General features: G+C 40.2%; 1 protein-coding gene across 1 annotated transcript; it reads right to left on the minus strand.

The window, feature by feature from the left end:
* Window positions 1-1,370: 1,370 nt before the first annotated feature.
* slc6a2 (solute carrier family 6 member 2) lies at window positions 1,371-26,612 on the minus strand (the record flags this gene model as incomplete). Its single annotated transcript, XM_083901222.1, has 14 exons — window positions 1,371-1,415; window positions 1,616-1,687; window positions 4,326-4,493; window positions 5,977-6,077; window positions 6,593-6,692; window positions 8,080-8,208; window positions 9,727-9,839; window positions 9,983-10,107; window positions 12,010-12,113; window positions 13,587-13,721; window positions 14,021-14,159; window positions 22,088-22,325; window positions 23,600-23,731; window positions 26,318-26,612. 14 exons carry the CDS (start codon window positions 26,610-26,612, stop codon window positions 1,392-1,394), a joined length of 1,875 nt encoding a protein of 624 aa, XP_083757348.1. The 3' UTR covers window positions 1,371-1,391.
* Window positions 26,613-27,490: the final 878 nt, after the last annotated feature.

Consider the following 27,490-nt stretch of genomic DNA (forward strand, 5'->3'; position numbering starts at 1 on the left):
ATGTGTTGATGAAACATATAGGAGTTATAAATTGACTACTTACACATAGTAGTTAATAGAACGGTGCAGTCACTCTAATCCAGGGGTGTCAAGCGTACGGCTCGGGGGATGAATTTGTCAAAATCATATATTTTTCAGTTCCAGATAACTGTGACTAAATGTTTCTCCCTTTCTAGGTCTACTGAGAGCTGTATGTTGTAATTCACACGTGTAACTGACCTAATATTGTTGAAATTGCACTTATTTTTCCAAGTTGTTCATAATACAAAGGGTATACATTTGGAGTTGTGATTGTTTATACGTTATTATGCTATTATTTTACTGGTCCGGCCCACTTGAGATCATATTGTGCTTTATGTGACCCCTGAACTAAAAATAATTTTGACACCCCTGCTCTGATCTAACAGCATCACTGTATCGCTGGCCACACAATCTGAATACTCTCTCTCTCTGGGAAAAAAAGCCACACAAATATCCCTCACAAGCATTTTAACAGATGAAATGAATCAAAGAAAACACCATGTAACAATAATACAAAGCTGTAACAGTTGAGCCATTTTGTTTTGCTGAATTATTTTGCTTCCTAACTGACCAGGTTCAGCCTCAGCCTGGTTCTCTGCCCTTTCAAAGCATCATTTGTGTTGTTGTTGTTAAGCTGTGGAGCAGTGCTTCCAATCTTCCATTTACTCAAACATTTAACGTAACACTAAAGCCGTATATCAGGCCTGTTTTGTCTCCACTTAGAGCGTAACCTTGATGCTCCTTGATGCTACAGCTCCTTAGACTTGAATATCAAAGGACCGAGTTCAACAGCGAGATTATGACGTTGTGACGTTTGATTACGTGGGTTCCTGAGTCAACAAAGTTTATTTGATTTGTTCCTGTACGGACTGTGAAAAAAAAAACATGGTGTGTCTTGCTTGATAAGGCACTGACACGTATAAGCCACTCAGACAAAATAACAGGTGACATTATTAGTGTGATAATAAATAAGCACAGGCCCAAAAACAACTGTAAAAGTGGGAACACGTTGCCTCCTGTACAGCATTAGGGACAAGGGGGTTGGTTTTGGATTGTATTTTAGTTTCTATCCCTTTACGAGATAAGCGTCACATCACAAACTATAGAAATGAAATGTCAGAATAAACAAATATTAATATCCACGGGCAGCGTGCCCCTCCCTTGTGAGACTAAGGTGGTACAATGGTTTCAAAATATGAATAAGCATGACAGAGCTTAACGCTGCAGTTGACAACAAATGCCTTGGGTGGTAAAATCTGCTCAGAGACGATGGAGCCTGTTGCTCTCCTCGTGAGTTCCATCACTGGTAGCACACAGGAACTCCACACCACAGATGTGAGAATGGACAGGAGAAGTATGGGTAGTTGTCCTCAGATGGCCAACCAATGACTGAGCTGGAAAATCAAAGAAAGTATAATGTTTTGTTTTCAAAAGAATTTCAACAACTGCTTTAGTTAACGAAATGCTTTTTCTCCTATCCAAATATCAATACCATTTAGAGAAGTTTGTTACCTTTTATTTCCTCCTTTTAAGCCACTAAAAGGATTCAATTCAAAGTTAACACTGTTAGAGAAGAAGAAAAGTTTTCCCTTACTTTAAATTGACGTATATTTCCATCAGCCACCAAATGATGTTCGTGCTCTGGAGTGATACACAAGGCTATCCTCTGCAAAACAGGAAAGTGCAACAAATCATTCTCCACACTGAGCTCACAACACTTGCACAATCTTCACTCAGCAGAAAAAGTAAGGGAATTTGTGTTTGGTTGATTATTTCTGTGTTGCAACAATGCTTCTTGGCAATAAGTCTTATCGCCCAATGTCTGCTAAGATAGGCACAGGATGGCTGGATGGATGGATGGTGCCACTTTTGTAAGGAAGATACATTTGTGGGTTGAACAGCAGAGTTGAGTATGTGGGTTGCACCTCCTCATGCTGGTCATCAAGATAACAACGCTCACCCCCCCGTTTATCAAAGACTACATCCAGAATTTGTGTGTGGAGAGGATGGAATGGCCTGCATGCAGTCCTGACCTCAACCCCATTGAACACTTGTGGGATCATCTTGTGGATGCTGTTTGGGACGCCATCCAACAACAGTGTGTGACCAAGCTGGTGACCAGTATGAGGAGGAGGCGCCAGGCTGTTGTAACTGTGTATGGTTCTTCCTCATGCTACTAAAGCCCCCTGTTTGTTGAAAATATTGTTAAATTGCCAATTATGTCTTGTTTCTTCAGACTTCAATCATCCAATCCAATAAACAATCACGAGTCAACAGCAGAATAAGCTGTTCGGCATAAGCAGGAGAAGATTTGGCAGGTTTTTCATGGGCGCAAACCCACATACCCAACTCTCCTGATCAACCCAGGAAAGCATTTTCCTTACAAATGTGACATAATTTGAAAAACGGAGATAAACAGGCTTTTCCAACTGTATCAGATGTATTGCAAAGAGGCACAGAAAGAATCTTACTTAAAGTGTAATCTTCATGAGTTGCATTGGTACAACTGCACAAGAATGCAAAACAAAACTCCAGTAGTTTTTTACTTTCATCACCACAGCTGTAATAAACTTTTACTACTTTATTTTACCTGACAATCAAATTATTTTTCTTTGTTTTCTTAAATTAGTTTACATGTGCACAAAAATTAAAGAGAAGTCAAAGCATTCCTATACTACTCGAAGTGTAAGGGCAGTGCAACGCAGTCTAACATCAGACGTTTGTAGAACTGTTATCATGGACTTTATCTGTGATAAGTGATGCCAGAGAGGAATTCTCATCAAGAACCTCGGAGATGCCGATCCTGGTTATGATGAAGAATCCGCAGCTTCGACTTGAAAGGAGTTTTCAAAATGAAAATATGTCCCGAGGACCTAAGAAGAATTCTCAGGCCTGAGTAACAATGGGAAATGCCAGTTTTCTTTGAAAACAGTTACACAAGGGTCAGCACTCGTTGACCGCAGAGGGATAAAAATAGGTCTCCCGCGCTTTGATCATCACAAACCTAAACTTTCGCTGTTCTTTGAAGCGATGATTTCAACCGAAAAAAGTTCTCCCAGTGCCATCATCATGAGAGAGAAAAGTATTCTCTCAGATCACACTGCTGTTTTGATTTATATGGATAAACACATATATATATATGTAGATAAAACGGGTTCTTAATTGTGTTAATTGTAACCCAGTCAGACAAATGAAGCCACATTTGAGAGCTAACTCTTCGCGTGACATACTTCACACGCCACAATCCTCTGCTGAACGCTCACCCTCCCAATTTGCCGATGAATTTCAGCTACACGAATTTCCTCCTTTTTCCACTTTGCTGTCACTGCCTCTGCTGCCCTGTGTCAGTTTTGTTCAGGTAGCAACATAACTCAGGGCAGCAGAGGCAAATAAAAGCAAAGGGAGAAATGGAGCAAATGGACCACTACATTGTGCAATGTGAGGCATGTCAAGGACTGCTCAAGTCTAATTACTCCCAAAAAACTGGTCAAAATTATTTTATTCATCGATATTTGCGACCAACGTTGGGACAACACGTTACAAAAGTAACGTACTACAGTAATAAGTAATGTAACATGTTACAGATGCGTTTCTTTCATAATATTATTACTTTAACGATAACATGTAACACGTTACTGTAAATTAACATCACCTTGCCAGCTGAAACTGCAGAAAAAAATCATTGCAGTGAACGTGCCGTCCTTGTCTTGGTCGTGTGCCACTGCTCGTGGCTTTGAACGCTTTCACAGACAGAGGCAGAATGTGTTGCCGCGTGGCTGTCATTTGCATTCATGTGAGACATTGTCAGCGATTTAATATTGAACCACATACTTATTTTTCGCCCAATCCCCATCACCATCGTAACTTTGTCTCTTAACTTAACCTCATCTTGGCCAGGTTATGTTCAGAGTTTGGGATTAAATTGCCCCAAAACAGCAGTATCATTTTACGGTTTCTCCGCTAATCGATATATTATCTATGAGAGATTTCAATTTCGTCAGCTTTATTCTGTAATTTTGTATGTTTCAGGTGATATTGAGGTGAACAGTCATTGACATTCATGCTGAATATATCATATTATGCAACACTGAAATAATGATTAACGAAAAGATGTATAAAACAATGAGGATGATTATTTTATGCTCTTGATTTCCTGCATCTGCCTATTTCACACCACTGGTTTTACGCACCACCTAATACTCTCCAGTAGGTGTTTTGAAGTAACGTGAAAGTAGTGTACCGTGTTACTTTGCAAAGAATATTTAAACACAAGTAACTAGTAACAAACATTTTTTGATACTGACCTGTTTGATTGTTCCTGGTATGCTGCAGAATTTATATATAGCATAGAGGGGGACAAACAGCATGGAGGACATGGCCACGCACCAGCCGACGAAGTTGGCCCAATAAGGGAAGGTGTAGTCGTCGTACTTAAGGCCTGATGCTGTTACAGTACTGGCTATGACCACAAACTGTGAAAAGAAGATGAAAGGTAAAAGGGGAAGAAAAGAGAAACACACGTTAGTAAAGAGTTAAATTGAAAAAAGTTGGAAAAGACAGAGAAAAACAGACGGAGTGGAAACCCAGGTCAAGAACCGAAAGCTCTTTCTCAGAACAGACCCCCTTATTAAACGTCTTAAAAAGGTTTTCATTCATGAAACTGAATTGAGCCAGGCATCTGTGCACACTATAATAAACTCTCTCTTTCGGTAACCTGATTCACGTGTTCTAGACTAAATTCATGACTGCGCCTTCGTGTACTCTGACCCCCCCGAGGGAAAACGTCATTTGCAGTTACGTATCACGGAGAGGTCAGTATATCAGTGCACGGATCCATCTTTTTTTCTGAACACAAAAGGCCGTCGCACTGTACTTTGTCCATGTGAAGTGCCAACTTGGATAAGGCTCAAGGTTTTGTCACGGCACTTTAGATCCGTGAGCTGCTGTTAGGTGATACAAACATGTTAAGCCCTGCTGATTTGAACGTGGTGAGTTCAGTTAAACACTAGCTTCTCTAGGTAGGCAGAAGAAGCAGCATGATATACATTTTAGGAGGTCACATGGCTGGGATTTTCACACACTGTCAAGCACAGTGCTCTAAATGTACATATTTACAGTGAAGGCGTACTGTATATACCTGGAGTGTATACAGTACGTCTTCAACTCCAACCATGTCGACAAAGACTGGATGATAAAGTGATGATAACACGAACCCATTAAGAGATAAGACACGTTTTTTTCCCCTCCACTTAGTTGACAAATTGAGGTATGGATATGTAATGCTTTACAGTCAAAGCTAGCCACCGCAGTTGTGTCCTATATATATATATCACACTCAATCTTTTAACAATGGCACTCCCACCCCCCCCCCTTTTTCTAAGAATATGGAATGAGCCAATTCTCCAAAATCCCTGTTATTGAGGGGAGGTTGTCAACAGCCATTTGTATTAAAGGGAGCACAAGGCTGTCTACACCCACCCACCCACACAGACAACAACAGCAGACCCAGGCACGCGCTTCCTCCAATGCATGTGGAGCCGCGAGAGGTTATTTCACCAGTCATTGAGAAACTCGCCAGGAGGTGGAAAAGGTTCCATCTATCCTCCCTGTCCCATCCTCCCCTCTGGAAATAAGCCAGCGGTACCTCTGCTGATGATTGACTGCGTGGTGCATGCGAATGCCCCTTTCCTGTGAGCAATGACCCAAAGCTGTTAACATAATTTATTTCACTTTGTATTGATTGTGATCTGAACGCAATTAGGACTCTCATTCTCGCCCGCCTGCTATCACTTTCACCCAAGTGAAACTACATCATCACACTGTATATATCGTGCGAGCATCGATGATGGACGACGGCGCGTGTAAAAGTTTCAGGTCACGTTGCGTTGCGATATTGCTGCGGCCCGGGAAACAAGCCCCAAGTGTAGTTACGTGAACATTCTTCACTGTCCTCACCAGAAGAAAAGCTGGACTGACAAACTTCCAGCACAGCCTCCAATAGAGTCCTGGTTTGAAGCCCATCATCCGCTCGATGTCTTCGCTGAAGCGGTCCACACCTGGAGAGAGCGTGAGCAGTTATACACGTTCAACATCTCTGTCCAGTGTGAGTTGTTTGTGCCAAATATATACAATCTTCCTTTTTTTGTAGAAGAGCTCAGAAGGAATAATCTGTGGGTATTTGTTTTTCTCTCTAGTCTAACCTGGGATGACAAACTGCATCATGTGTGTTTAATTTATTTGCTTAACTGACCCCTCAGGATTAGGATCAGGAAGCAGTTACCCAAATTTATTGTTCTGTTTTTTATTGTTCTGGTTGCACAATTTGCCTGTCATGAGAAAATCTGCCCTCTCGACACGGGGTAATGGCTGCAGTTTTCCTTTCTTTTTATTTTCTGAAGGTCCACAAGTAGTGATTGGATAGAATAAAGCCTGGTAGTTTAGATACAATAAGTCTGAAATGTCTCTGTCTTTTACATTCATCAAAAATATTACCAAGACGTTTCATTTCATTAGCATTTTAGCATTCCAGAAAGTTTTCAAAAATACACAACGTAATAACTTTAATACTTGCCATAAAACCATGACACTCCAATGGCCTCGATCAACACACCAAAAAGTATAGAAGTCCCTGCCGCATACTTATCCAGCAAGGTCAGCACATAGATCCCACCCTACAGAAACAAGAAAAGAAACATTTAATGTGTGTTTGTACTTGTATTTGTTACATCTCTAGGAGCTTTTCTGGCAGCCACTAAGTATAGGACTGAATATATTTGCTGTAAATGCTTGTTTTACATTTGGATGTAGGTTAAAGTGCAAGCTCCAGGGAATCTTGATCTTTGATGTGTGCCCTGAGAACTTCAATCTCTACCTTGTGCAGGGGGAATTAAGCATGGGAAAGACATCATTCACTTTCCTTTATAATGTCACTGATTTGATTTAAATGAAGGAAGTGGATGAAACCATGTGAATTGGTGACATAAATATGTTGTGTTGCTCCTTCTGTGCCTTCTATACAGCCTTTATTATCTAACGTGATAAAACGGCTTCCCTGACCAGATCTTTGAAAGCTTCTCTTGTACTCTGTCTGCAGGATAACTCAACTACTGAAACAAGTTCCCTGAAATGTTGCGGAGCATATCCCAAGAAAAATAGCATACCTACATTTCATTACATTTAGGAGTAAGCTTGAACAAACAGGCTGATGTTTCTTTAACTTTCTTTAACTCTGGCGTGCCAATATGGCGAGATAAGGCATTAGGCGCGGTGAAGCCGTGTGCTCACTTCTATTTAATTATATTTTTGAGATATGTTATGAGGGCAAATCATCTCCACTTCTTGCTATATCATTATTTAAGTATCTTGTTATATAATTAAAACAAGGAACAAGTCTAGTTGCTCCCCATATGAATTTCCCTTTGTACAATTCCTTGGAAGCACCATTTTTACTGTTCTTATTGTTGACCTCCGCCAAGGAGGTATATAGCAACATAACTCGAAAAGTCACAGACGGATTTGGATGACATTTTTCAGGAAATGTCCACAATGGGACCAATAACAAGTGATTTAATTTTGGGAGTGATCCGTACATGCAATCACTGGTTACAACAATCGCTGTCTGACTATAACGTTATCTCTGGTTACATTACTCGCTGTCTGACCGTAACGTTATCTCTGGTTACAACAATCGCTGTCTGACCCAGGCGCGCCAGCAGGGTGTATTTTGTAGGCACTGAGCTGCCTTGGTGGAGGTCTGCGCTCTCCGAGTGCTTTTCTAGTTTTCTATTTCACTTTATTGCAGTTCTTGTGAGCGGGATTGTTTCTTTATCCTGCCAACTGCAAAACAAATTTCCCCTTGAGGTTACAATAAAGCTCCAAACTGACGTGAAACGATATTTTTGCACTGGTTCTTCAATGCATGGTTTTAGCATGCGCACTGTATCACAGCTGAGTGAGAGTATGGAGCCAGTAGTCATCAAGAATTATGCCCAAAGTGGGACTTTGACATGTACTTCATAATTGAGTGAATTTATGGGGCCATGACACTTTGGCACTGACATTTGTGATGCACAGCAGGGCAAGCAGGAAGGTTCCAAAGGCTGTGGCGAAGGTGAAAAGTTTCCTATTTCTCTTGAGGATCTTAAAGTCATCCGTCAGGCCTGTGATGACAGCCTCCATGCCACCCATCTAATGGACACAAACAGAGAGAAACACAAGAATCGTAAATCACTTTCGATCTATCTAGAGCAGGGGTCACCAACCTTTTTGAGATGAGAGCTACCTTAAGGGTAAAAAATAATATGGAGGGCTACCATATAATATTTTTTTGTTTGTTTACCATTTAAATGATTAATATTATGCATTCAACTGCATACACATTAATTCCAGTGCTTACTCCTAACGATTACCAAGTTTTATAAACAATATCAAAGATATTTTACTGAGCGATCATACGGATACATGCAAGTGAGGTGAAGTGAAGTGAGCCCGCGGGCACCGTATTGGCTGCCTGCGGGCTACCAGGTGCCCGCGGGCACCACGTTGGTGACCCCTGATCTAGAGTCATGCTGAACCCAAGATTAGAATGATAGAAACACAATTTATCATAATAAAATTCAGTGCTGTATTCTACAGACACATTCAGTGCTGTATATATATAAAAAAAAAAGTCACAACATATTTGACATACAGTGTTTTGTAGTCATGAAAAACAAGAAATATTAATAAATAATATCAGCACAACACATTTACAAACAGTGAATACTTCTTTATATGTCCTCGAAATTTTGACTTCCTACTACTGTCCGACTGTTAAGACTCCCACTTCCTGTTCCAACAGAGCCCATGTAGGGTCCTATAGGAAATACTTTTAGACCGGACTTTTGCGTTCTATCGCAACACGCAACAAAGTACCGTGGAGGGAAAACTATTATATATATATTATATTATCGGTTTACAACGAGACAATTAAGTATTTTACAGCAACTTTCATTATTATCATACAGTGTATATCAGCGAAATGAAGAGCTGAGGCAGGTCAATATTTTTAAATAAGATGAGATATAAGATTAAAAAAATGCCTTCAATAAAAAAATGTTACATATATTGCTCTAATGTCATAGTAAGCATTGACATCTTCCTGTATTACTCCCATCATGCCTTTTGCTGTTCATGGAATGCGTCGAGCAAGTGTTCTATTCTTTGTATTTTTGGATTTTCGCCTTGCCCTTGCCTGAGTTGGACTGCTTTGCTCTGTTTGACTTTGGCCCAATGGATTAAAGCTTTTGAAACGGGACACATCATGATGAAATACACATACATAATACATTACAGGACATCCGATCTGTTTGATAAATGATTCAAAAGAATAAATAGAATGAATAACTGGACATTTGCTGACAGAGGGAGCGGTTTAAAATGTTTATTTGGGATCTGAGTCTTTGAGTCATCACTATGATATTTGGTTCAATTGCTTCTTTATTTTTCTTAACTTTACAACTTGCCCCCACCGTGACAGGTGTCATGAATAGAGCAGATTGTTTTAAAAATGTACTAAAGCTTTTTTTCCCCCATACTTTTTAACATGTACAAATTTATCTTACAACAATATATCCGTGTACAGAGCAGGGTATATCTCTCCTTTATACTTTTGCTTAAGTCAGTAAAAGAGAGAGCAGCAGCAGCTTTGAGGTTGCTGGGACTCACCGCACTGTCAATGCCCAGAGTCAGCAGCATAACGAAGAATACGATGGCCCAAAACGTTGAGCCTGGTAATGTCGCAATTGCCTCGGGGTAGATGATAAACACCAGTCCTGCCCCTGTAAAAACACAAACACACACACACATGCATACATACAATTTAGCACCACTCCACTAGCAGGAGTTTGTATGCATGACTTATCTTGCCTTTTTTAATCACAGTTTAAGTTCATAGCAGTTGAGAAGAAAATAAACCGCTTACCCTCTGTTGCCACATCCTCTATTTTCACCCCGTGTTTGTAAGCCATGTATCCAAGCACAGAGAAGATGACAAACCCTGAGAAAAAGCTTGTGACACAGTTCACAGTACTGGTCAACAGAGCATCCCTGAGAGAGAGAGAAGAAGAAGAATAAAAAAAACAAGTTGAAAAGAAAACAGTATTCTTACATTTTCCATTTGTGATGTTTGTCAGCAATTATCTTTATTTGTTTTTCGCTTGGCTAAGTATTAGGAGACCTGAACACGGTGGTGTTACACACACTGAAACACCACTAAAGTCAGTGCTGAAGTCATTTAAGTGTCAAAGTTGAAGCTTTATTTTCCATTGTACTTGTTTCAGATAAGTAAAGTCAAAATGGGGCCATGTGTTACTTGGCATGTACATTTTCCACGAGATGATCTTCAGCCAAATGCTGTGTTTTAATACGGATATCCATGTTAATAAGCAGCTTTTATTCTTTATACACTCTCTAATGTGTCCTGTTAACACACGAGATTGGATCTGACTCCCCCGCCCTTTATTCCATGTACACACAATGATGTCATGTCTGTTTTTGCGAGAACGGAGTTATGTTTTCGAACATAGTCTGACTGCATAGAAGTGTCCACTGTGTCCACTGTGTGTCAGAATGACGCAGAAAGCGAGCGGGAGAGAAAAGGGTCGGGAGGAGCGGAGTGAATCAAAGTGCTGTTCATGCTGCTGTGACATGAAATAAGAATTTAATGCGGTGATCAGTGGAGCGGATTAGTGTAAAAAAATCCTGTGAACCTGGAGGACATCAGCTGAAGGGGAAATCACCAGTGTGTCCTGAAGACAAGATTGAATTCATGCACCGCATCTCAGGAATGTGGACTCATAGAACCATCAAAACATCTCCGAACTTGGTTTTTGTAATCAGTTCTGACAACACATTCAGGACGGATGGATTGGGAGCATTCAGAGCTAAATTTAGCACAATCTGCCTGTGATCGGATCACACAGAACGGGTGTTATTACCAAATCTGGGCTCTATGAGCGTGAATGGTTAGCCGACGACCTGTCGAGAGTGTCAGCTGTCTATCGCTCACTGGTTGAGATTGGCTCTAGCTCTTCTTTGCACCTGCTTTACGCCATGAGTATATTTCAACCATTAACATTTAGTGCTGGGTCAAAAATTTCAATGGTTTTCACAGTATGCAATATTATCTTTTAATGCACTCCTATTGTGCTCCACTAAGAGAGGCACAGTTGAGTGTGTTAACCTCACTACATACTTTCTTGGTTTTCTGCTAAGGTGATTGACTAAATTGATCATTTCTGAAATTTCTACCATATATAGTTCCTCAGCTTATTTATCATATAAATGAAGCAGAGCTATAGAGTTTTGTAATTGTACTTTAGGTTATATTTTAGCCACGGTTTGACCATTTTAATTTTTACCCCTGCCAAGGAAGTAATGTTTTCACCCATTTGTGTCAGAACTAATTTTGAATACATTTCCTGGTGATGTATGTTATGGCCCAAGGGAAAAATTATTCAATTATGATGGTGATCTGCTTGATGGCGGTTTGTGCTCTCTGAGTGCTTTTCCTTCCTCTAGTTGTGTTTGTGTAGTGCATTAGTAATACATTACCTGGTTTTGTGTATCTACAGCAAGATGTTTGTCTGCTTTGTTTTTTTGTTTTTTTTTACAATCACAAAAGGTTTCCAAGAGTGTATGTCACTAACCCCATCTCTGCAACCTATTAATGTGAGAAAACATCAGCCAACCTCATACCTGCTTTTCTCAGAAAGAGCAGCACTATCAGCCAACATACAGCTCTAGGCTATGATCTGGCAACACTTCCTGGCCTGCACTTTATCTTCCCTGTTGACACCTGGTCATTGGGGTCAGCTGGACAGATTAGTATCACCTCCTCTGCTCTCTAATCCACTTATATGATGGAAACAGCCAACTACTCACATGTGTGTTGTTGTGGGCCTGTTTTGCCCTCTTAAAAAAAACACAAATACAACAAAAACATCTTACCTGTAGCAGTTGTTGTCGAATTTGTTGTAACTGGCAAAAGCAATGAGCACACCAAATCCTGCTCCTAGTGAGTAGAATATCTGCGTGGCAGCATCAATCCACACCTGGGGTTAAACACATTTTTTTTTTTAAAAGTTTGATAAGAAATCTGATTCTCATTCTTCAAAATACACTCATTTACGCACCTGGATATTTTAGCCTGATTCGTGCTTCCGAAAATGTGACTGAAGTGCATAATTATTTGTAATTACACTGTCTGGTGTCAAAGGTGTGCTGCAAAACCTATGGACTTTCTCTCAACCCGAACACATGCAAATCAGCTCAGTTACTGGAAGATCATATCTTCACCATATGTGCAAAGAGTACATTGATTCATACACAAACACCAACAGGAATCCAGCCTTTAAACCTCAGAGCTTTAAATACTCCACCCAGTTAATTAGAGTAACAGAGAGAGAGAGAGAATTCTCTCCACATAGACTCTGATGTAAATAAATGTTGCTCATGAAGATAAATATAACCATTCAGAAAACAACAGAACGAAAAGATTAGCTGAGAACTAAAATGTGACAACCATTCAGCCTTTTAAAAACTAACTCATACTTGAGTGATATCGAACAAGCACACTGTGTTTCCACTACATGGTCCCAGCTCGGCTCGCTTCGGCTCAGCTCTACGCGGTTTGGTTGTTTTTCCATCACAATATAGTATAGGGTCATCACAGCACGGCTCCATAAAACTGCCATTTTACATGCGACACACAAACAAACTACACTCTTAGAAATAAGGGTTCCAAAAGGGTCCTTCTACAAGGGCTGAGGTTGTACCTGGAACCATTTGCTTCTGAAAAATCCTTTCCCGAAGAAAGGGTTTTTCAAGGGTTCTTGTTAACAATAATGGTTCCAGTCAGAACCATTTTGATCCAGAGAACCCTTTAAAACCCCTTTCCTGAATAAATGGTTTTAAAAGGGTTCTTGGTGGAACCCTCCGAAAGGGTTCCAGGTGGAACCTTTATAAAAAGTTTCTACATGGAGCCAAAAAGGGTTCTCCTATGAGGACAAACCGAAGAACCTTATGGTTCTACATAGCACTTTTATTTCTAAGATTGTAGTGGCTTGTAAAGCAATTGTTTTCAGTGTAACTGAATCGTTAGAATCAGTGAATCAAAAATATTTGTTCAGTGCTTCCTCCAGACTCCATCGGACAGTCGTGAATACTCAGCACACCCAACAGCACACCCAACAGTGCTAAATACACCAGATTCCTCTGCTAAATGATGAGCTTTTAGACATTTCTTTGCTAAATGCTGGAGATTAACCCACATTTTTTCAGGATTAAGGTTAAGTCTTTTTAACTGATCTACAAATCGGTATTGTTTGGTTCGATTCTTTTCCTGTGATGGCACTCAGACCAACCAGTGCACGGCAGTCAGGCGACATCACGTATAGTATCAGCTCAGCTCACCAGAGCAGGTACTAAAAAAATAGACCAGGGACCAGGTACTGTCGCTCATTGAAAAGCAAAATAACCAAGGGGAGTAGAGTCGCGCTCGTAGAAACACAACAGCAGTCTCTCACCTCCAGATTGTTGAGTCGCTTGAAATCAATGTGCAGGTAGGCCCTAATGCCGTCCATAGACCCTGGTAGAGTTATGCCTCGGATAAACAACACAAAAAGGACAACGTAGGGCATGGTAGCTGTGATGTACACCACCTGACAGGTCAAACAGGTAAAAGAAGAAAAAAAGATTTGGTCAGATTGTACCTGTTCTGGGCACAATTCTACATATGACAGTAAGCGACAGAGTATAATTAGAATCAAGGGGAAAAAATCTCTGACTCCTGTACTGTATGTCGGCAGGATTATTTTTCGCTTGTCCTGCTGTAACATTAGATGCTGCACAAATGCAATATTTATTAAGGTCTCATGCAATGCAATATGAAGCGGACTCTGATCGCAACTCATTGGTCCGTTATTACAGTGACTGTTATTTGGCGATCCAGGACCTGTACCTTCCCCGAGGACTTGACACCTTTCCACAGGCTGAAGAAGAGGATGAAGACCACCACAACCAGACATAATGACAGGTCCCAGCGAGGCGGGCCCAGGTCATGGATGCCCCTACTTTCATGGAGATGCAGCACACCCCGCCTGTACGGAGACACAGACAAAACGTTGAAATAATGTACCATGTAAATCAATAACAATATATGTATGTCTCATTATAGTTTGCTTCAATATCAAGATAAAAAAAGGATATAGAGTACAGATACAGGAAACTTTATCCCGAAAGGAAATTTTTCATTTTCTACAGTCCACCGAACACATACTGTAAATCTTGTGTGCCAGAGGGAACAGTATTGAATATGGGATGAATATGAAGCACTAACACTATGTTCAATATACGTTGACTTTATATGTATTCACTGTGCACAATTAAGTTTTTAGAACCACAATTAACTTTGTTTTTATCTTTCAATAAGGAGCAAAAACTCTTTTATCATGATAACATTTTTTGGCCATGTCACCCGGCCCCAGTATCATGATAACTACAAGTACATAACAGCATGTATAAGTTAATAGTTAACACAATTTGTTGTGTAAAATACTGATATTGAGCCTCAATAATGCACTTATACACATATAAGGCAGTCATTACCTGTCCAGTTTAGTTCAATAAAAATAATGTCTGGAAGTGAACTATTAAAGGTCCCATATTATACCCCATTTCTCCAAGTTAAACTAGTTCCCTGGTGTCCTAATGAACATGTCTGTGACATGCTTTGGTCAAAATACCATAAGGATGAAGCACCACAGCAGTTCAGTCACCCTGCCAAAACAGCCCTGTTCAGAACGCTCTGTTTAGTAGTATCTCTTTAGGTCCACCTTAAAGGTCCACCTTAAAAAAAAGTAAAACGAAACTTAAGGGACAGGAAATGACATCAGCCACAGAGGCAACTGGGAGCTAACAGCAGTTAGCATTTGGAAAAGTGATCATTTGCAGGCTCTAGCAGGCTCATTTCCGTCATTTATAACATGTATCCACTGGACAGATAAATCCTCCGAGGCTGGAAGTTTGTGTAGAACTCTGTGCTACACTGTGGAGCCAAGAATATAACTTTTCACGCACTTCTGGTTTTCAGATACTGTTGCCCTCGCCAGCACTCTAGCACATTTTACGGACAAAGCGGAGCTCCACGAGACAACAATTCCAGGAATTTAGCGCCTTGTGACGTCCCAAAGAGTGCGGAAGTCAACATCACGTGTTTTATCTCCTGTACTTAGACTGAAGAGGGCCACAAAAACACAAGTGAGTCAAATTTTTTCACACTTTGGCGACTGGTCGGGCCTCCAGAGTCCTAAATATAAGGATTTAAATGATTAAAAAGTTCATTTTGCATAATATGGGACCTTCAATCTTTAATGTGCAAATCTGAAATCTGGATGTGACCTTTAATCAGTTTTGGACAAATTGTACATCCTCATAATTAACAGAAAACATAGAAATTACTTCAGATGTTAATGCTGTAGTCTTTTCTGTGCAAACAACAGTAGGAGAGTGGTGACTGTGAAGGTTTTATAACTTGCCACTGTGAGATAACCAGGTGACCGGTGCTATCTCAAACAGAGGCTGAAAGAGGAGCTGGATTTAGGGACAGACTCATGAACTGTCATGGTCACATTTCTGTTTATGTTTCAACAAGCAAGATCATTTGTGTAAATAAGATAACATTACAGGCTGCTGCTCCTTGATTACTGCACAGCACTTAGGCCGAATGTGGCCATTAACTAGTCCCATGAATAAAAATACATTGGGTGATGTTCATTTTGCAGATTAGGACAAAAGTTTCATGAATAAAAAAACTTAATCCCAGACTCTTATATCCACAAACAGGTTTGTCTTAAAGTTGATGAAGGTACTTTGAGACCATAATATGTTACATAACTACACACACCAAACTTGGCCTTTTTTGGTTGTTGTCAGCAGGTCCTTGTTTACATTTCGAATCAGTGTAATTGTTTAAACAACATTCTGTCATTACTGATCACCCAAACCGGGTGCTACTGTATCAAGACATAAAAATGCTTTTCAAAGCTGAATTGAACAAATAAGCCCCGGCAGATAAAAAGCTCTGTCAGAGCAGGACTCATGATGGGAAAATATAAATCTAAAAGCTAAGACAGACTATGTGTCTCCAGAGCTGGAAAATACTAACAGCAGGTTGTACTTTATCTGGTCCTGTAAACAACTTAAACTCACTTTTGTTCCCTTCATCGTCGTTCTGCGACGTTCCTCGAGAAAGATAAAACTTAGATGGCATGTGACGTTATTGGTGGATAAACAGCGGAACTGGATTAGAATCTGATGTTCAGGTTTGCTTACGCAACGGGTCAACACACATAACCCTCAGGAACACGCAAACTGAAGTTTGCCCAGACATACAATCCAAAGGGACCAAAGGATCCGCAAAATTCCTCTTTGGCATTTACTTATCTTCAGCCGATAATAAATTCAAAGCTATAAGGTCTTCGGGGAGGCAGATAGTTGCGTGAAGAGATCAGTTTATTTGGAGAACAACATTTAGTCTGCGCATGACCTAGAGGCTTTGTGTTGAGTTTTAATTCCTCAAGGCCTCCTTGTTCATCTGATAGTATTGATAGTGCACTGCCAGTAAATGCTCACTTTAACATCAGCCCTGGTCCCTTTGGCCCAGTTAAACTAAACACATTTACTCTTTTTTTTCGTCACTCGACAAGCTGGTATGCTGCTGTCCTAACATACAGAGCTGCCATTGGTTGGCCTTTGTATAATATACAAAGGCCAAACCAAAACACAAATATTATTTGTGTTTGGCACAGTATCAGGTGCCAGCAAGGTCTTAACGTTGGTTACAGAACGGCAAACGAGGCATTGGAAAAAGACGAGTCTAAAAACACATCTAATGTGTTCTATCTAATGTAAATCATGGTGTATTTCATTAATAACTAATTAAACCTACTGTTTCGAAGGCAGTTATTTTGGCAAACTTATTTGGCCATGCTAAACACAGATGATAGTAGTGTATGACACGGTCTGCAAGTCAAAAAACCCAACTCCTTGTCTTGCACTGACACATTTGGCCGATCAGTGCTTGGACTGCTTGGTCAAGTGTTGGACACAATTCTGGCAGCATTGATATCAGGAAATGGCTGTTGACAGCTCAAAAATTCTGAGAAGGCTGATTCCTAAATGTTTTCTGAATTGTATGCAATGTTTCCCAATGAATTAATTCAATTTACAGTGTTTGCAGAGGTGCATGGGTTACTACTGTTATATTGGTTGTATTAGCCTTGTTTGCACTCTGCTGTTATTGCAGGAAAATGAGGACTCTCCATGCATCTACAGCACAAAGGAATTCTGTTACCCATTCCATAACCAAAACAAGACAGAGAGTAGTGTTCACCCGGTATCTGTCTCCAATAATGTCATTGGCAGAGCCAACGAAACTGCTGCTGAGAGAAGAACAAAAGTAGGTAAAGAGAAGGAAAGGAGGGATTATACGAGGGCCAACGCCAGCTCTTTCCGAGAGAGAGAGCTTATGCACTTTGTAGGCTTCAAAAGGCAAACGAGATTTGCCGTCATTTTGCTAGATCAGTTTGTAATAACACCATCATATACAGTAAGAAAACTTCCAGATGGGGATTTTTATAGTTTTTTTTTTTCTCTTCAGTGGAACATAGCCAGGCTATGCACAGCCCCACATACTATAAACCTGTGTGTGAAGCAAGAACTCAATTACTCACGCCATGTTATGACTATGCGAGGCGCACCATTACAATAGTTGTTGCTAGTTGCGACATTCACTATCACTTCAGTTCCGTAAAAACTTACATATACTTTCTCAGATGTTATCTCAAGTGTGGTTTTTGAAAACTTCCTCAGGAGCCAGTGCTGTACCATAATTAGCACCCTGTGTGGAAAAACATCCTGTTGTGGAGTATTTATGTGTATTTACAAGGTGGGATAATTCCAGAACCAAACTGGCTCCTGAAGAAAAGAGCCTTGCGTCTTTATCAGCGTCTCACTATGCCGTGTCCTTATGACAGTAACGATAACATGTCATGCAATTCACATCATGTAGTTAAGGTTAATATAAAGGAAATATAAAGGTAGCAGTAATGCAACATTACAGACGCTATAAAAGTCAGCCGTAATATAGGGTTCCTCAAACGTTCCATTATACAGTTTGTGCTACAAGAGTGCAAGAGGTGAAGGAAGAGAATTGTTTACTCAGTTGGCCTCACTCCTGCACGCTGTGCCTTGGCATTGCTTCTGTTCTCAGAGCTAGTTGCAAGAAAGAGGATTTATTATCTTATCCGGAGCCTAACACCATGTAAGATCTGCCTTCAAGTGCCCAATTGTTGCCAGATTGTCCACGGCCATCCAATGATTTCTTTTCATGATTCAAGTGGTCATATATACCCATTTAACGACATTGTATTAATCTCCTTTAAAGCAAAACGTTACTCTTTTTTTAAAGAGTAATGCCGAACTGGAGCTTTGATAAGAATATCATATTGAGTAAAGCCATATATTTTTGATATACAGCATCTAAAGTCTGACAGTGCTAAAACCGCAGTCCAGCAGAATGGAGTGGAAGTGGAACTTTACCGAGCTTGATTATTGGCCAGGTTGCACGCTTAATATATTCAGAGCGTCATGCTTTGCATGTGTCTTGTATTGTCCAAGTCATTTCATGGACTTCCTCTGGGCCGCACAGTCAGTCCTCACAGAAGCTGCCTGGTCTTTGAAGTACGGTGTAAACAGATGGGGCTTTTTCAGTGCACTTCAAAGAAAACATTTGAACTTTTTATGTATACACCTTTTACTGTGCAAACATTTATGGCCGGATAATTTTAGAATTCTCTGCTCATATTTCCGGTGACTGGAAACCAACTTCAAATGTTTGGTGGCTGCATGGACATGGGCATGCCGTATATACCTGTACGGTGTTAGTTCGATACAGATGCCACTGGCAAAATAAGATAAGTAAAGTCAATTATGTTCTCAAGTGTCTTGTTTTGTCCATGATCCAAAATAATTCACATTTAAGAAGCTGAAAAATCAGAAAAGTTTAAGATTCAATTAGTAATCGATTAATAATCAATTAATCTAGTAATTGTTTCAGGCCTTCATGTAAACAAAACATCTAAATGTATAAAGATAATGGCGACATTTTGTTGGAGGTCAACACTTGGATGTTTCTGCATTCATGAAAGCACAGTGTGAAGATGGTTGCGTCGTGATATTTAGTGGATTGCCTGACTTTGAAATGACACAGCAGTGTGACTCCATGTTCTGATGCTTGAGTGCTTAATGATGATGTACTGATGTACATTGTGTTGATTAAATCATTATGATTGCTAAACTGCACACTGTCGACACCATCCAGCAGTCTACACAAAGGTGTCAATTTCATTCACAAAAACTACACTGCGATCACTCATCAATTACCTTTTGTTTAGGGATGAGACGAATACAATATTCAGTATGATTAGGGATTAAAGGTGCATTATGTAATAAATCTAAAGCAAATCCTCCTAATATGTCACAGAAACTCAGGAATAATGTTCATATAACCAACTGAACTCACCAACAACAACAGTACAGCCAAAAAATTTGCATTAAAAAATATATTTTGCAGACTGCAAATTATGTTTATGTTTTGAAACCATGTTTTAGCATGTGGCGCCACCTACCGCCGTCTACCAATCATTGCAGTCATTAGAGTCTGAGCTGCCAAGCAACCACGGGTTGCCAGTTACGTCTGAGCTACAATGGCGGAGAAAACGAAACCTAAAAGACCTCGGTATTTTGAATTTGAGTGTAGTAACCGTTTTTGGCCACATTCTTACATATGGCGCCTTTAAGTGAAGGATTATGTGATCGTGTGAGCTATGTGGATTTATTTTTGGTTAAAGAAGAAAGGGGCAAAACAGACTATTTCAGTTTTGTAGAGACTGCATCAGACTGATATTGGTAGATACCAGTCTGACATGACAAAGTTGTACTAAGCCAAACCCTTTGTTTCCATGACAACGCGATGACAAGATGGTGGCATTGTCATTAAAACACTAACTGTGACAGAATTAATACTGAAGATGCTGATGAATGAATGGCTCTTGCATTCAAACCATTACCAGATGAGTTCAGTCCCCAGTCACCCCTGTACTGTATTTCTCAATATAGTGCTGTTTTGAGTCTTGTGTTGCAACACTCGTGTGCTGCACACAGAAAGGCATTGCATTTACGTCATGACTGACAGGTGTAAGGCGGCACTAATGCGCTGGCAACACCAGACAGCTTTACAGGATGATCTTGATGGGACAATTGGGACATGTTTGCATGATGTTCTGTACGTAAACGCTATGGTTTCTGGAGATCAGATAACATACAGTAAAGGGGAAAGAACATGGCTGTGTAGTTTTGTCAGGAGAGAAGCCCAGAGGCACGGAGCTAATGTTAAGGCGTTAATAATAGCATTAATTAAAAATGTAAGGCCATGTTAAACAAACTACTAAAGGCATTACTGTCGCATATACTAGCATTGCACAACAACAGGACATGCTTGCAGATGGAGATTCAGTCTCGCTGAAAGTGTGTAGCCCTTTAAGAAGGACAATTTAAAAATGAATACGGTTTAATTGCTGGGCGCATTTTAGATCTGGTCAATTTTTAATGAGTTCACGATGGAAAAATGTGGTCTATTCGTCACATCAATTGGGTAATTAAAACTCACAGTATGCAATAAAATGTAGAGGACGTTTTATTAGTTGAACTGCAGTTGCTGCAGCTGTGTGATGCATTTGTCGCTTTGTGTATAACTGTAGTGGTACAACCAATACACTTAAAAGTGTATAATGTAATCTTGTACAATTGCACCTCGCATTAAGGCTGACACAGTCCTGCTAGAATTGAATATATAGAGGAAGGATTTGCTGCAGTGGTTATCTCTAAATTATGATCTACTTTCTGATTGACTCACATTAAATGAGCTACATTGAGCGATGTGTATTGAGAACTGGAACAAAATTGGTCCCAGTTCCTCAAAGGTCAGTAGCAAAGCTTCTGGATAAAGGAAGCTGCTATAGATATCATTGTACATTTAATTCAACGTTGCTGGCATTTGTCCCCAATGATAAGTGATTACATTTGACATTGAGCTGCGTTGTTTACTCTTGAGTCATCATGATGGACAAGCGCTCAAAAGCCTGGGCTCATTTTGATAAATTTAGTAAAAATGAAGTTTTTTCCTCAATGTAAAAAGGTAGTTGCTCGCACAGAAGGTGACAGGAACAACCCCGCATAACACTTACAAATACAACACTATAAACTTTGTATTTGAATTTGAGTTGTTTGACCACTGTGAACTTGTTCCTGGTTTTTCCATGGCTGGGCACATATGACGCATCTTTCTTGTTTTAACAAAACTAGTGCAGTGTCCATAAGAAGTATATATTCCTATAGTGGGAGCTGAAGAAGATTTTTCGTGGCGTGGCTGACAGTCACAACATCTAGCTACGCTAATCCTTATCGAAAATGAAAACATTTGCGTTGTGCCTAATGAGGTTGCACAGTGTTTGTATTATGTTACCCCTACGCTAAAGCTAATCATAACCCCGCTAGCTTACCTTTGGAAACAGGTTCGCCATGTTCTGCGGTGAACCGTGTGAAAATGTCTCACCCACCGTGAGGACAGCCTCTTCACTACCACCTCCCCGCTCTAGACAGCGCAGCTGCTGCTGATGAGCCGCTGCCTGCCTGATGTAGCGTGATAAATCAGTGAAAATGAAAATTCCACCAAAAAATTTGAAAATCAGGGATGCACACCATCAAGCCATGCTCAACCCATATCCAAAGTCTTAGGGCGATCTGACTAACGGTCAGCGAGATATGCCTGTCACAGACAGACAGACACACAGACGCAACTTGCTTGATAGATAGATGACCTTTTACTGGACTAAAATAGTTAGTTTTACTTTGTTCAAGACAGTAGTTTAGGTTTAGTAAACGAATAATGACTTAATAAGTCACTTACTCATAGTACTCAGCTGCCGGGGTGAGCTTGTACTTGGCATAAGAAGTTCCATTTCCGAGGACGGATCCGTTAATAGATTCCGAGTCGGTGCAGTTCTCACTGTTCCAGATGTTGCCACAGTGGAGCCACGGAAGCTCGCGTGTCATGGAGGAGAACAGGTAGTGGAGGGACCAGGCAATGATGACGTTGTAGTAGAAACCTACGTACAGCGCTATGAGGATCACAGTGTAGCCCACACCTGATGAAGAACACAGAGTTATTAGTAAGGGACACACAAAATGATGCTTTACTCTCACACTCTTCTATCTGTGGAACAGTATGTGTGTGAACTGACTTTTCTTTTCTTTTCATTTTAGAGGAAACATCTAGAATCATGAACTAAATTGCATGTAACCATAAAAAGTAACAGGTGTATTTTATCTAAGCAGTTATGGCAGTCAAATCAACACATCACATATTTGCGAGGTTATCTTGTCTTACCATATCTGTTAAAATACCACCTTGTCCTGTCTTATCTAAACACAACCCAGTATTACTATTTACATTAACGTTTATCAGCAGCTGATTCTCATCTGTTAAAGCTGTTAAATACATTTTACACACCCGTCCCTCAGCAGTGGAAAATACATGCTGATAAACATCATATAACAGGACTTAACAACTAACCTCCTTCACGCACATCTACAGAGTCTTAATGCAAACATTCTACGTTTCGCACATTTCAAAAACATATATATGTACACAGTATTCCTGGGGTTGTTTAGTTTCCATTGAAACGTGAGAAACAGAGAAGCCCATAAACTCATCATTCCATGCAAGAAAGTAAGAAACCCTCCTTAATGCTGGCAGGTGTGTGAGATAAGGTCAGGTCGTAAGTGCAGTTACAGTTTTGTTTTAAAATGTTGTTTGTAAAAGGGCACAAGAACATTTTTGTTATTGCCCCAGCGGTTTCAGCACGGGTCAAAGTTTCACATTAGATAACTGTACAAATCTGTAATAAACAATATATTAGATCCTATACCATTTTAGATTTTTGTCATCCACCGTCTACGGCTTTATCCTCCACATGAGGAGCTGCTGACATAGGGTGGACATGGTCGCCAGTCCATCACAGGTATAAACATACAGAGATGAACAACCATTCACTCACACCTACGGTCAATTTAGAGTGTACAATTAACTTCTAATCACGGCACGCAGTTTTCGGACAGCATGCCCTCTTTTTTTGGGAGAATGATGTGCAATTAAATTGACATAAATCCCGTTCCTTAGTGTGCCATGGACAAAGACAAAGTATTTACAAGAAATAAATAAATAAAAAAACGCAGGCAAGTGATGTGACCAGAGGGGTAAAGGTCAAAGGTAAAGGGCAAGAGTAAAAGGGATGGCATAAGAAAAAGGACCTGGTAGAAGAGCAAGTAGAACAGTTTAAGAGGTGAGCAAGAGGCTGAAGTAAATGGGCATGCAGCTTTGTGTGTGTGTGCTTGCTTGTGTGTTTGAGTAACATTTCACCTTTAAAGACAGGGCATATTTTCCAAACTGTCGCTGCCCCTTCCCTATTATACTGGCCCAAGGCAAGTTCCATATAGAACAATGGCATCCCCGCAATCACCAAGAAAAGAATGTAGGGGATCAAAAAGGCACCTGAAGAAAAGACAGAATCGGTTATTTATACATGACTTTTTACTTTCTATTCTTTGTAATTGTGTTTTGTATATATCTTGGGTAACATCATCCTGTGGTTCACCCTAAGGCAGGGGTGTCAAACTCAAATACAGAGTGGGCCAAACTTTAAAACTGAACAAAGCCGCGGGCCAAGGCTGAACAAATGAACCTTTTAATAGGGACCCAAACAAGTTTTGCATTGAATATTGAACAAGCAAGGCTTATATAACTTTATAGTGACATGCAAAATCGAGTTTCAAATAATAAGAATAATAATAATTAAAAAATATCAATGGCATATCAAATAAAATTTTAATTGAATGCACCCTAAATACAGGATAAGCGGTAGATAATGGATGGATAAAAAATGTATTGCCTCTTTTCTATTTGCAGCCTTCTGAGGTAAATATCGAAATACATTCAACTTTTTCCACAGGCTAATAATTAATTTGAAAATAAAATAACAATAATGAATGAATCAAACATTCAAGCCTTGAAGTAGCAAGAGAAAGTGCATGAATAAAATGTTAATTATTGCTCAGTTTGCTACACTGATTTGCTTTAACACTGAATATGGAACAAGCAACGCTTATATAACTTAATAGTGCAAAATCAACTTTCAAAAAACAAACGAAAAAACATCAATGGCATATTAAATAAAATTTAAATAAAACATTTAATGCCTCTTTTCTATTTGCAGCCTTCTGAGGTAAATATCAACATTAACTTTTTCCACAAGCTAATAAATTTGAAATAAAATAACAATGAATAAATCAACCATTCAGGCCTTTTTACTGCTCAGTTTGCGACACACTGATCTAATCTGATGTGACCAAGACAGATACCTGGCATCTTTTCTTGGATGCTAGTTTATAAAAGTCGGGTTTCAGGCTTTGAGCTGAGGCAACCTTCATTATCGAACGAAGGTGTTCATCAGTCAGACGTATCCTGTGAGACGTTTTCGTCATCTTCATTGAGGAGAAAAGTTGCTCACATAGATAAGTGTATAATAATACCGGCGGGCCAGCTCTAATGTTAATTTGATATTGCCTCAAGGGCCAAATGAAATTACACGGCGGGCCAAATTTGCCCCGCGGGCCAGAGTTTGACACCCATGCCCTAAGGTTTCTACCTTTTTTCCCTGGTATAAGGGTTTTTTTCCCCTGGTAGGTTTTCCTTACCCTGGTCGAAGGTCTAAGGACAGAGGATGTTACCAACCCCTGTGAAGTCCAGTGAGACAAACTATGTTTTGTAAACTGTGGGCTATACAAATAAAGATTGATTGGCATGTATTTCTTTTTCCAGCTAATTCCATTGCTAGTGTGTGACTGACGTTCTCTTGCAATAAAGAAGTGATGTAGTGGGCCAGGCTCGACATTCTTGGAAAAAACGACACACATAACAGTCTAACGTATGAGCAGGAAGACGCAGCTATTTTCATGCTGCACCCCACTCGCACATCCACCAGCAAGGAAATGAGCGCTTATAATTGAATTCTTCTTGTCTTTGTCCATCACAATGACACATTATCTACAATAATGAATACGCCAATATGACTGACAGTCATGGTGATGGAGCTGACTCTTTGAGGGCACTAAGCACAACATGTTGATATATTTTTTTCACCAGGAGAATGGACGTACAGGCAAACAGAGGGCAGAACACACCTTCTAGTGAGAACTCTGTTGTTGTGAGTGCTGAAGGTAAAACAACACCGTTTAAAAGCATCCTTTGTGGACTCGGCCACACACACACACAGTATTTTTCTCTCTCTCTCTCTCTTAGTCCAGTGCAACTTCAGTATTCGATAGTTTTGAAAACAGTGCGAGTTGGCGACCTGTTGCACTGACTGAGATAAAGACACACAGCTCAGGCATTTCTTCTGCTCAGGCTGAATGTTCTAATTGTGTAAACATTATCAAATATTAGTGGTCTGTTTCAGGGCACACATCCACATCATCTCCTTTCATTATGTACACTGCTAGATAATAAAGTGGTTTCTACTATTTAAAAATAATTATAATGATTTAAAAAGAAGAAACACTAAAAAAAAAACATTAAAATCAACTGCAGAGCATCCAACTATATCATCCAGACCTGCAATAACCATTAGCAAGAAGCAAGAATCATATTTATGTTATATTAAGTGTATTAAATCAAATATTGTGGTCTTAACCAGATCATTAAATAACAATCCATTAACCACATTCAAAGCATTCATCTATATCCTCAATCATGTAAGGAAATGCACTGCTTCATTAATACATCTCAGACTATTAAAAGGTTAACTGACCAGATTAAAGCAAGTCCATCTAAAAATAAAATAGTCATTGAAAATCGAATCTTAAATGAAGTTCACGATGCTGTATAATCTACATGGAGCAAGCTTCAATACATGTTTAAAACATCTAAAAGTAAAAATGGAAACTAGTTTTCACTTTAAAAATAGTACTAAAACGATGTAGTTCCTGAAGTCAGACGCGTCATAATATGTTTTGTGACCTCTTCTTAAATGCTGCAGCATCTACGCGCATTTATTGATCAGAAATACACTGGTTTACTCACCTCCTCCATTTTTGTAGCACAAGTAAGGGAATCTCCAAACATTGGCTAGATCGACCGCGAAGCCAATGACCGACAAGAGAAAGTCTATTTTCTTGCCCCAAGTTTCTCGTTCGAGCTCGGTGGTTCCGGGAGGACCTGCGCCGCAGCCAGGCGATGGAATGATGGAGGAACTGGTGTACTGGACGCCATTCTGGTCCTTCACCAGTATCAGTTCTACCTCTCTTTTCTCCACATTGCACTGTTTCAGCGGGGCCACCGACGAGAGCTTATGTTCTGGCAGAACCTGGATATTCATCTTCCCCTGCGGTGCGTACGATGCCCACGCTGGCCAGGTGCTCTCACGGCGCCCCTGTGGGTTCTGGTCGGAGGTGACGGTTGCTGTCGGTGCGGTTGGTTGATGGCAGCAATCCCGCCGCCAAAACCTGGAGAAAGGAGCGCTCTACAAGAGAGACATCCACGTGCGTGGGCTGGAGAGGAAGGAAGGAAGAGAGACACAGAGTTTGGACAGGTTTGTGCGTAAAGTTTCAGTTACAGTTTACGCACAGCGAGAAATAGCCGCCAGTGGGAATTGAGTGGAAATTATTCCTCACATAACAGGCAGACCTAATGTCTGCGTGCCTCTAAATACAAGTGCAGCATTAATAAACAGCAGTAGCAGGTGTCAAAGCGAGAAACAATTCTGAGCCAAATCCTCTCCGCTTCACCGCGCGCAATGTTCAGCGCAGCTCCATCAAACATCACTTAAAACACATTACACATAAGGACAACGAGAAAAAGAAATGCCTTTAGAATATGGCAATGGAATAAGCTATTCAAAGCAGTGCAAGTGAAAGGCTCTCCTCCTCCTCCGTACTTGTTAAAACTACGGACACCTCTCCATGACCCGACGCTGATGTTGTCCAGGCGCGTCTGAGGGACGACAGCCCATTCTGAAGGAACTTAAGACTCGCCTTCTCCAGCAGCATCACGATGTCATAAAATCCCAGCTTTTAAATCGCTTTCCCCTCTCTCTTCCACGTGATATTTTGTAATTGAACACTTTCTCTCCGGTTTGATGTTGGCATGATCGCTTTTTTTGTTGTCATAGAGCTCAAGTTCCCATAAACTTGTGCTACTTCTGACTTGAGAGGGTACTGTTCAGCTGGGAGAACAGGTTTTTTTTAAAAAAAAGAT

Source organism: Microchirus variegatus (assembly GCF_963457635.1).
Source record: "Microchirus variegatus genome assembly, chromosome: 14".
NCBI classification, from domain to species: Eukaryota; Metazoa; Chordata; class Actinopteri; order Pleuronectiformes; family Soleidae; genus Microchirus; species Microchirus variegatus.